Source organism: Ascaphus truei, chromosome 8, assembly GCF_040206685.1.
Source record: "Ascaphus truei isolate aAscTru1 chromosome 8, aAscTru1.hap1, whole genome shotgun sequence".
In the NCBI taxonomy this organism is placed as follows: Eukaryota; Metazoa; Chordata; class Amphibia; order Anura; family Ascaphidae; genus Ascaphus; species Ascaphus truei.
Window position 1 is genome coordinate 44,381,038 of NC_134490.1, and position 11,235 is coordinate 44,392,272.

Consider the following 11,235-nt stretch of genomic DNA (forward strand, 5'->3'; position numbering starts at 1 on the left):
ATGAAAAAACAGACAGATTGGGATTCCTTCTCTATAGAGCGCGGTACACATTAACATGCTGGGAGACTCACCACCGAGGCACAAGCACACTCGTGAAAGACTTCTCCTCTCTAAAAAGGATTAATAGTAAAGGAAATAAGGGGAAATAATCAGCTGAAGTTTGGATCTATATTTCATATACTGTATGGCAGTTCATTCTTTTCTTTATTGTCGATGACTTCATGAACGCTCAGATCCTTCCGGAAGTGATATACAGCTGATAAATGCATAATAATAAGCAAATAAAAAGAATAGGGAATAGTTTAGTAGGAATGATGAAAGAGAAGGATGGCTGGATTAAACTATTCTAATCTACACATAACAATTTGATTAAAAACTATAAACCTTTTCTGAATAATAGATATTTTATATTACCCATGCATGTGAGCAAATTCGGAACTTATCATAGTTTCAATTAAATTGACATATGTATAGCATCTTGTTAGCTACCAGAAAATACAATTTGTCAAGGGTACCTGACTACTACCTTCTAAACACACAAACAGGAATTATAATACAGTATGTAGGTTATTTTAGTATTCAACAGCAGCGTTCATGCACAGAGGTTTCCATATTTGTGTTTGGTGGGATGGAGGAGTTTGGGCTCATTACTGACAAGCAGTTTCAGTCTCTATTCTATTATTTAAATTTAAATTAAAACAATTTAAATTAAAACAAAATGATGTGTATTTTTTAATTTATAACTAGATTTGGTACATATAATGTGTTAAAGTGATATTAATTATAATATCCAGAATGTGAAAAAAATACATTTTGTTAACAGTTTGGGGTTGATACGGGGTTGAACAGTTTTGAGGTTTATACCAAGCTGAACTTGGCAGAAACTTTTTTGCTCACTTTCATTTAATTTTCTGCACAGAAATATTATTTTTTTATTACATACCATTAAAATTTATAATGTAGGTCATGGTGCAGAGTATTTCTGTGTGCCAAAACCAATGAAAATGATCATTTTTGATGCAGCTGCCGCAGATAGAGAAAGGATAGGTTAGTACACAGGTGCACACAAGCGCACACAGGCGCACACAGGTGCAATTGAAATTGACTTTGTTATGGACCAAGTTTGTGCTAAAAATAAGCTGTTTACAACAGTATATACTGTAGGCCCCTTAGACTGTTGGAAGTACTTAGCAGTGACCAGTTTGGCCTTACATTACCACAGTTAATTTCAGTAGAGCGGAAGGAGCTCAGATAATGCAATTCAACTTTTAGAGAACGAGTTCCTATGTGATTAAAGATATAGTCTAAAATGCATTCGCAATATTATAAGTATTTTGACCCCAAACTCGTTTCCTTGCGATACGTTTCCAAACAAAGGTCTAAAAATGTCACCAAATTAGTAAACTTTCAGCCAAATATCTCCAGAGAGTGAGCGGAAAATGGTGTGTGCGCTACTTATAGTCTCAGCGAGAAGTGAATCTAGTACATTTTAAGAATTCTACAAGCGAATCTACAGATTTGAGAAAGATTAGCAAATTAGTATATTAAACGAAATTGCTTAATGCTGGTGAATTGCTTACAACTCGGAGTCAGACACAGCTTTATCCGTTACTCAAAAAAAGCAAATGTTGCCTGGTCCACGCTTTCAAGCGAATGTTTTGTACATTCTCAAGTGGTTTCAGATTTCGGGGTCATCGATTTGTCTTTCAATGGATAAAACAGTCAAGTATTTTCTTGTTTATATTGAGCTCCCCAGCCCTGCAGGAATGCATGCAAAAGCTTCAAAATATTGATTTTTGACAATATTGCTTCCTAGATGTATTTTAATTCAGGTCCCCAGGTCTTCCAATTTTCTGTAATGTGCTTCATTTTGCCCAGACTGGGTTAGATTGTATCTCCCTTAGTATTGGAAAAATGATTACAAGCAGCCAAAGAATTTGTTCAGATGCCTTTAGTAGTATTAAAGCTGCAGACCAAGAAAAATCCTACGTGTGTTTTTTTTTATAAATCAGTTCTGAACTATGAGAGAAAACTTGTAGCATTTTTTTAAACAGCGCTGAATTACATTTTTAATGTATTATAATAAAACAAGCCTGTTTTGTTTCTGTAGCAACCATTTACAAAGTCACATACCCTTCCTCTTCTGAATCAGGATCTGGTACACCCCTCTTTGAGCCCTGCCCTCTCTCTAGCAGTGCACCAATTGTATCTAGTGACACCCAGGTCACATGATCTCCCCCACATTTAGTGAACCCCCGAGCCGAATCTTTGCCGATCGATTGCTGGAAAACGGATCGATCAGCAATTTAGCTAATTAGTTATCATTGTGTGGATTGTATTGATGCTCATATTAAAGGGGGGAATTAAATGAAAAGAAAAAAAAAAACGCAGCTTGCACTGCTCCTTTAATAAAGCCGTGTACTATTTCCCCTGATACCTGAGCCATCTTTTAGTCTCTCATTCTGAGCCATCACATGTTTATGACATAATTTATTTCTGTCTGTGCAGTTTATTTTCTCACACTCCAACTTCCTTTCTTTATTATTTCTTTTCACATCTTCTCGTTGAGGCCTTCCCTCCAAAAGTACTTCCTGATGTATATACACAGTGATGGAGAAAAGCAACCACACCACGCAAGGAGGATTCATACTGTTGGGATTGTCACATGACCCAAACATGGAGATCACTCTCTGCCTTTCACTTGTGGTTATTTACATTACCTGCCAGACAGGAAACATGGTAATAATGATACTGATTTACCTGGACCCGCATCTTCACACTCCTATGTATTTCTTCCTAAGCAACCTCTCCTTCCTTGATATGTGCTATACTTCTGTAACGCTGCCCAAGTTACTCGCAACTTTTGTGAATGGGAAAAGAATATCTTTTGTGGGATGTATGCTACAGTCCCATTATGTCCTTACATTTCAAAGCACTGAGTACTTGCTTCTGACAGTCATGGCTTATGACCGCTATGTGGCTATCTGCCGTCCTCTACACTACCTGCTCATCATGAGGAAAAGGATGTGTATGGTTCTTGCTGTCTTTTCTTGGATGGGAATGTATTTTTTCACTGTGCCCATTACTGTTCTGATGTCTGCACTGAATTTCTGCAGCTCTTGGGAAGTTAACCATTTCTACTGTGACGTCATGCCCTTACTGCAACTCTCCTGCTCCGACATCTCAGGGATTCAGGTCGTCATATTTACAGCAGCCGTACTTGTGGGTATCCCTTGCTTCTTGCTAACTCTGACCTCTTACATCTTCATTGTCGGTAACATCATGAAGATCCGCTCTACTGAAGGGAGACGCAAAGCCTTCTCTACCTGCTCCTCGCATCTCACTGTAGTTACTTTGTTGTATGTGATTCTTTTCTGTCTGTATTTACGAAAACCATCAAAGACGTTTTTAAGTGATGGCAAAGTGGTGTCACTTTTAAATGTAGCTGTGATACCTATGCTGAATCCCCTGATCTACAGTCTGAGAAATAAAGATGTGAAACATGCATTCAGGAAAGTACTGGGATGATGAGCAAATATATTAATTATAAATGTAATGATTTTTTGTGTAAGACTGGACTCATGAGCATAAGGAATACCCCAAAAGTTATTCATATAAATACTATGCAAGTGAAAGCTGGTATTCTTAGTATATAGAGTATGGTTTTAAAACAGTATACACTCTATATAAATGCTAAGAATTCCACATCCTATATCACATCTTTTCTTTGTGTATTTTTACAATACTATCAAGGTGATACATACCTGAAATGTGTCTCCAAGTAAATATATCTACTCTAAATTCATCTGGTTATATTTTATAGGTTTAAAAAGTACAAAGTAAACATCAATCTAATTTGGTCTAAGTTACATCATCTGCCATTTTTACTGGACTTATTCAATTTAGTATCTAGGAGGTTTACCAAGTATCATCCCACCACAGAAACACACTGCAGTTGGAAATCTTATGATGCAAAGATAAACTGAATGGTAAAAGTGGGAACTATATTTGACAAAATACTGTACATTTCCAGAAAGGTGGGAAATAGCTTATTTCAAATGTATAACTAGGTGTTTTGGGGGAACTTGTATTATAATTCAAAATAATTATAATAATGTAAGTGCTCTTTTACATTAACAAACGTGGAAGCAAAATGAATCCATCAGTCGTTTGCATTATTGTGCTCTAAGGCTGCATTAAAACGAAGTGAAAAAGATCAATTTAAAAATGTGCTGCAATATCACCAAGATGTGAGCTGATGCATGTGTAAAGTAAGAATCATTAGATTGTACTCCCTGTCTGGGATTGAGGTGGGATTAATGGTTGCCATTTGGAAGTCAATTCAGAAACAGTTTTACAGATGAGCGATCGTGGTTCTGATTCCTGCTTGGGGGAGGGAAACATTTTTGTGGCACCAAAATACCTATGGCATCAACAAGATTTAAGTTTTCTATAAATAACCCTCCTACTGTATAAATACCTATTTTTTCTATAAACATCTATACACAATGTTTTTTTATTATCTTCAGTGTGCATCTTTTTCTCCAGTCCTTCAAGGCATTTCCAGCCTTTGTCTAGCTACACAAAAGTATTAGTAATAGTCATCATGGATCTTTGAAGGATAGATCATGCCAAACTAACCTTATTAGTTTCTTTGAGGAGGTAAGTAGGAATTTAGACCAGGGTAATGCAGTTGATGTGATCTACTTAGATTTTGCAAAGGCTTTTGATACGTTGCCACGCAAGAGGTTAGTGTACAAAATATCAGCAAATTGGATTCGTAAAAATATTTGCACCTGGATTGAAAAATGGTTGAGGGATAGACAACAGAGAGTTGTCATAAATATAACCTTTTCAGTTGGGCTACGGTTGTGAGAGGTGTACCTCAGGGATCGGTACTGTGACACCTGCTTTGTAATTTGTTTATTAATGATCTTGAGGTTGGCATAGAGAGCAAAGTTTCCATCTTTGCTGAAGACACTAAATTGTGAAAGGTAGTAGAATCAGAGCAGGATGTAATTTCTCTCCAGAAGGACTTGAATAGACTGGAAACTTGGTCAAGTAAATGGCAGATGAGGTTTAATACAGATAAGTGTAAGGTTATGCATTTGGAAAACAAGAATAAACAGGCAACTTACAAATTAAATTGGGAAAAATTAGTTGGATCCTTGATGTAGAAGGATTTAGCAGTGCTTGCAGACAGCGGGCTTTGCAATAGTGCCCAATGTCAGGCAGTAGCTTTAAAGGCAAATAAGATCTTATCTTGCATTAAACGGGAATGGATGGAAGGGATGTAAGTATAATTACGCCCATTTATAAAGCATTAGTAAGACCACACCTTGATTATGGAGTACAGTTTTGGAGGCCACTCTGTTAAAAAGACATTATGAACTAGAAAAAGTACAGAGGAGAGCCACCAAATTAATAAAGGGAATGGATCAATCTGATATATGAGAAGAGGCTAGCTCATTTCGATTGTTTACATTAGAACAGAGGTGTCTAAGAGGGGATATGATAACTATATACAAATATATTCGGGACAATAAAAAAGGAGCTTTCAAAAGAACTATTCATCCCAAGGGCAGTACAAACGACACAGGGTCATACATTAAGGTTGGGGGAAAGGAGATTTCACCATCAACAAAGGTTTTTTTTTTTTTTACAGTAAATGCAGATATAAAATGGCCATTAAGAGATTACCCATGGAAATTGTTATGGCAGATACAATAGATATTTTCACAAAAAGGTTGGACATCTTTTTAGAAAGGCAAGCTATACAGGGATATACCAAATAAGTTAAAATGGGAAGGATGTTGATCCAGGGAGAAATCTGTTTGCTATTATTAGAGTCAGGAAAGTATTTATTTTCACCTTATCATAGGGTTATACTTCACTGAGGGTGGCGGGGGAGGGGAGGGGTTATCTGATTTCCTCTGGATCAAAATACTGTAAATACAAATATAGAATAAGTAAATGTCGTCTAAATTTAGCATAGGTTGAACTTGATGGGAATACAGTATGTCTTTTTTTAATCTCATCTACTATGTAACTATGTATACGTATCCTCTCAGATCTTTCACAAAAGACAGGAAAGAACTTTGCCATAACATGCCTACAGTACCATGTCTACTATGTACTACACCTCTCTCTGCATTTCTGTTTATCACAAATAAATCATGTTCACTTGCTGCACACTACCACTGAAATTATTTTCCATTCACTACTTGCCAGACTTGCTATTTTAAAATCTCAACTAAATAGACACTGTACATAACTTTTCCTGCCTCAATATTTTTCCCCTTTTCAATACAATACTCCAATAAATACACGGCTACTGCCTGGGAGAAACATGATCATCACCTTTATTGATATCATAACAACAAAACAACATTCCCGGAGGACTAGAGATGGGACAACGTGTCGGAATCCGTTCAGCAGATTTTCCTGGTCTTTATGGGTCCAATCCAATCCGTCACGTGAAAACCGGAGACATATTTTATCATCTTAAGTCCGAGCAGAAGCCTCGGAATCCAACAGCTTTCTTTTCATGGTTTTCTCTTTCATTCAAATGGTGTTTACTTTATCTTTTCTTATTAACTACAGGTCCTACCATGTCAGCCAATGAAACCTCCTAACACATACTATACTGTAGTGTTTAGAACATTCAGAAACCAGCAATCAGCTCAACTCGCCAGAAAAAAATAAATGTTTCCGTTCTCCTAAACATTGCAAAATATTTTTTCTTTCATTTGAGCAATCTCAGATTTTTTTATTGTGTTGAATTCTGGAGATATCAGTTGCTGAAAAATGTGTTTCCTTGGGAGATTAAAATGGCCACTGCCATTCATGCAGTACTCATGATAACAGAGGTTGACGTGGTAACAGTTGTCAGGGGCATAATAATACATGAAAACGTAACAAAAAATGAATATTTTGAAAATATTTAAAGTGAGATATTGATAGACACAACTTAGAAATATCAGGTTATGTTTAGAGATGGGCACATTTTTTTTGCAGATTTGAATCCGACGTGGATTGGCCGGTACCTTTGGCACCATTGAGCCGTGAATTTCTGTGGATCAGGCTTTTTTTTTCTATCACTAGCATGTGCGGTGTCAGAATGAATGACTGACTTGTGCCTTAACTCCACTGGTCCCCAGGCATTTAAGGAAGCTCTAACAACAACAATTTTTTTTAACCCAATAAAGATAGGGAGTGACGGCCCTCTAAATCATCCAGGATGCCCCCAAGACAACAAAAAATGAAAACCACGTCCAATTTAGGCGCATACTTTAAACAATAAGAAAACGCGTGTCTCCCACGGGTGGCAGACCATCATCCAAGCTCGCTCTCTGAATCTGGTCAGGAGTCAGAGCAGGAGGAGATGAGTCAACACTCGACCAAAAAAGACACCCAACATATGTTTGGGAGTCTAAAAACTTTCCTTGTAACAGAACTAAACGATATCAGAAAGGCTATTTCCACTCTGGGAGACAGAACAGACAACTTAGAAAAAAAGCTTGACGAAACAATAAAGTGCATGAATAAAACTGAAAAAGTCTCCGCTCGCCTTCAAACCCAGATCACAGATATTACTGACCACCAGGAGGACCCATAAAACAAGGGCAGAAGAAATAATCTAAGGCTAAGGGGGGTACTGGAATCCATTATAGAGCCTGAGGAGTTTGTCTCAAAATGGCTGACTCTCATGCTGACGGTTGGTACGGAGGCCTCCCTGATACTGGGCCGCTGTCAAAGAGTCTTGAGGCTGAGACCTCCCCCAGGTGAGCGGCCTAGAGACATAATCATTTGCTTCCATTATTTTTAAATAAAAGAAGCGTTCTACCAGGCAGTCAGAGGAACAGGGGACCAATCCTTTTAAAATATCAGGTGTTTCAGGATCTGTCCCCCAAACACTCACTAGACGGAGGGGCCAAAACCCAGTTACCTCTTTTCTGAAAGAGAAGGCAGTCCGCTACCGGTGTGCCTTCCCGTTTAGGCTGCTGGTAATCAATGATGAATGTACCTTTGCCTTAAGGGACATGTTTAAGTGCACTGCCTTCCTCCACCAACTTAGCCTGGCAGCCACTCTGTCTCAGCCGATGACGCATGAGGGATCAAAACTCCGGCCATCTTGGGAGGATCTCAGAGAGCGGTGGCGGACCCGACTGACTCGGTCATGGCTTAGGGGAATCACCCCAAATTGGACAGCAACAATACAGCCTGTGTGCTCTCCTACCATTGGCTGCCTGTCCTTTAAATACTCAGCCAGCCGTGCTACAAACTGGCTGAGCATAAACTCTGTTTATATACTTGTGCTTGCCTCCAGTATCCTGCTGCCCTGCCTTTGCTTTGTCCTGCTTCTTGTATTTTTGACCTCAGCTTGTACTCGGACCCCTTCTTTCTCTGACCCCTTGACCACGGCTATGGACAACGACGATTCTACCTTCTATACTCGAGGACCCTGGCACCGCGCAACGACTATCTGATTTCTCCTATCCTAGATCACGGCGAGTATTACAACCAATCTGTCCTCTTCTACCTTGACCCAGCTACACGACTACCACTCTGCACTCCGGATGAACTTGTGAGGTTGTAGGTCGGTGGCTATCAACATCCCACCTCAGCCCCGCGGTCCTGTATAGTTTGTGGTGACCACATGTTACACAAGGGAACTGTGGCTGGGAGCATGATGTCACCCTGCCTGATATCCTTACAAAGCTGCTCAGCTTAGCCAGTTAGTCCAATGGCATGTAGAGCCAGATCTCAAAAGGTGGGTGTCGCTGGAGGCCACAGTAATACTCCCAGCCAAGCTCAATAAATTAATTTAGCTTCCCCAGGCCGCTTTAGAAAACATTAAAGACACCCTGCTCACAATAATTAACTCCTCGAAGGTCTGGGAAGCCCAAAAATTTTATTCTCCCTATCTTTCAAAAACTCCTGTATGACTCCCTTTCTAAACCACCCGGACTTGGTCTTGGGCTTAGAAAACAGAAACTTTAAAATATGGAACAGGCAGGAATTACGAGACTTAGGCTAAGGCCCCACTGCCTCAGACAGCGCGCCCGCACTGCATACAGGTGGCGCGTTGAGAGGCTTCATGCTATCTGTGGTCCACAGGGAGCATTTTTGCGTGCGGGGGGCGTGACCAAAATGGGTCAGGGTGCGTGGCCATAATGAGGGGGCGGGGCCACGACGGACACCGGCCAAATTAGCATATGTTTGTTTCCCCCCCTGAGTCTCATACCACATATGCCTCATCCCAGAAATCTTTGCACAAACACTTTCCTTCTCAAACAAGTCAGGCATTAACACAGGGTTAGAAATAGAAAAATAAATTGCGCAACCCAAAACTAAACTAAACCGTGTTAAATCAATGTTAAACTATACACCATATATTTCCTTAATCAAGTAAAAAATAATACTAGATAAGGCACTACCCTACAGTGGAAGTGATAAATATTGAAACCATACAAAACCGTAGGTGTCGGCGTATGCAGCTAAAATTAAAGAGTGGCTCGGCACTCCCACGCACTAAGAGAAAAAAGACAAAAAAAGCGCAAAACGCAAATGGTGAAGTATATCAAATTCTTAATTCAGTGATAAGGAGGTAAGTATTCTGCGTACATCATATAAGAAAATCATAAGCATTCACGTGTAATACACAAGGTTACCGCACACTCATCGGCAATGGTGAAGACTGCAGAGATGTACCCAACCGGATCTTTTCCTGTTGTCATTCAGACCTCATCTGTCTCTCACACAGCGTCTGTGGTGCTGCAAAGGGATGTGGAACAAAAGCACTGTAGTGTCCTTTCAATGCTGGGTCTACGTAATAGAAGATGTTCTCTGCAGTCAAACAGGAGTCTCTGCACCCTTTCACACACTTTCGTGTAGTTGTAAAGTCACTGTCAGAGCGCAGCCGGCATACAGCTGAATTGTTACACCTCGTGGCTGGCGCGCTTCGATGACGTCACTCGTCGGGCAGGAGGCAGAGCGGAGAGTACCAGGGCGGAAGTGCACACAACCGCTGTGTGGAGGAAACGCTAAGCACAATAAGCACTTAGAAACGCAGCCACATACAGTACTACTACTCCAATTGCAAAAGTATCATCACATTAATCAATCCAACGCGTTTCGAAGCTGTAACGCTTCTTCTTCAGGGATAAATTAATGACACTAGCCCCGAGCATTAAATACATATACCTCTAACATCATTGGTCAAGCAATTAGAACAAATAGCCAATCAGTATGTTAACTCATCATTGGGGGTGTGTCATTCAATCGATATACAAAATTACAATCAGTTAGGAACATCTTTATACACATCTTTAATAAGTATTATCTGTAAAAAATCAGAAAGAAAAACGGAAAGACAAAATAAGAAAATTTGTTAGAAACATAGCAATCATAAATTCTAACTGAACATGTCAGTTAATCACTAATAATATTAAAAATCTAAAAAAAAAGGGGAATAAACCCTCCAGATCTAACATTTGCTCATTGGAGTTGAATAGCCGCATTTAATAAAACAATACCAACTATATTAAATTACACAAAATTGTTTAAAAAAAATAATCTAATAATGTTAAAAAATTTTAATATTTTCTTGTCTAAATATTTTTAGTAAAAAGCCCACACATCCAGATCCTCATTTAACCCTTTAGGGGCCATACATTCTAATTTGTGTATCCAATAAGATTCCTGTGCAGATAAGGCTTTTAATCTGTCTCCCCCTCTCCTATTTCGTGGCACATATTTAATGCCAATAAATGTTAAAAATGAGGGATCTTTCTGGTGATGTGTTAAAAAATGCCTAGAGACACTGTGTTTTTCGAAACCGTTTTTTATATTGCGAATATGCTCCTGGATTCTTACTTTCAAGCTACGTTTAGTTCTCCCCACATAGTGTAATCCACAAGTGCATTCCAATAGATACACTATGTGGTTCGAATCACATGTAATAAAATCTTCTATGGTGAAAACCTCTTTGGTCTTTTTTGAAAAGAAAGTCTTGCGGTTTGCGTGCATATTTTTACAAACCGAACATTTGGCACAGTTAAAATTTCCCTTAGGTTTCCTATCTAGCCAATTTTTCGTAGTGGCTTGATGTATCTGGTTTCCTATGTCGCTGGGAGCTAAAATGTTTTTTAAATTTGAGGCTTTCCTATATATGAACCTTTGTCTCTTTACCAGATGTTCACCCAGAATCGGGTCGTTGCTCAGAATATCCCA

At 39.0% G+C, this 11,235-nt stretch overlaps 1 protein-coding gene across 1 annotated transcript; it reads left to right on the forward strand.

The window, feature by feature from the left end:
* Window positions 1-2,676: 2,676 nt before the first annotated feature.
* On the forward strand, window positions 2,677-3,528 carry LOC142502169 (olfactory receptor 1G1-like). The gene has a single exon (XM_075613044.1). It carries the CDS (start codon window positions 2,677-2,679, stop codon window positions 3,526-3,528), a length of 852 nt encoding a protein of 283 aa, XP_075469159.1.
* Window positions 3,529-11,235: the final 7,707 nt, after the last annotated feature.

Excerpts from the sequence above, each read along its gene's own strand:
- LOC142502169 (XM_075613044.1), top strand. The coding sequence starts at position 2,677 with ATGGAGATCACTCTCTGCCTTTCACTTGTGGTTATTTACATTACCTGC.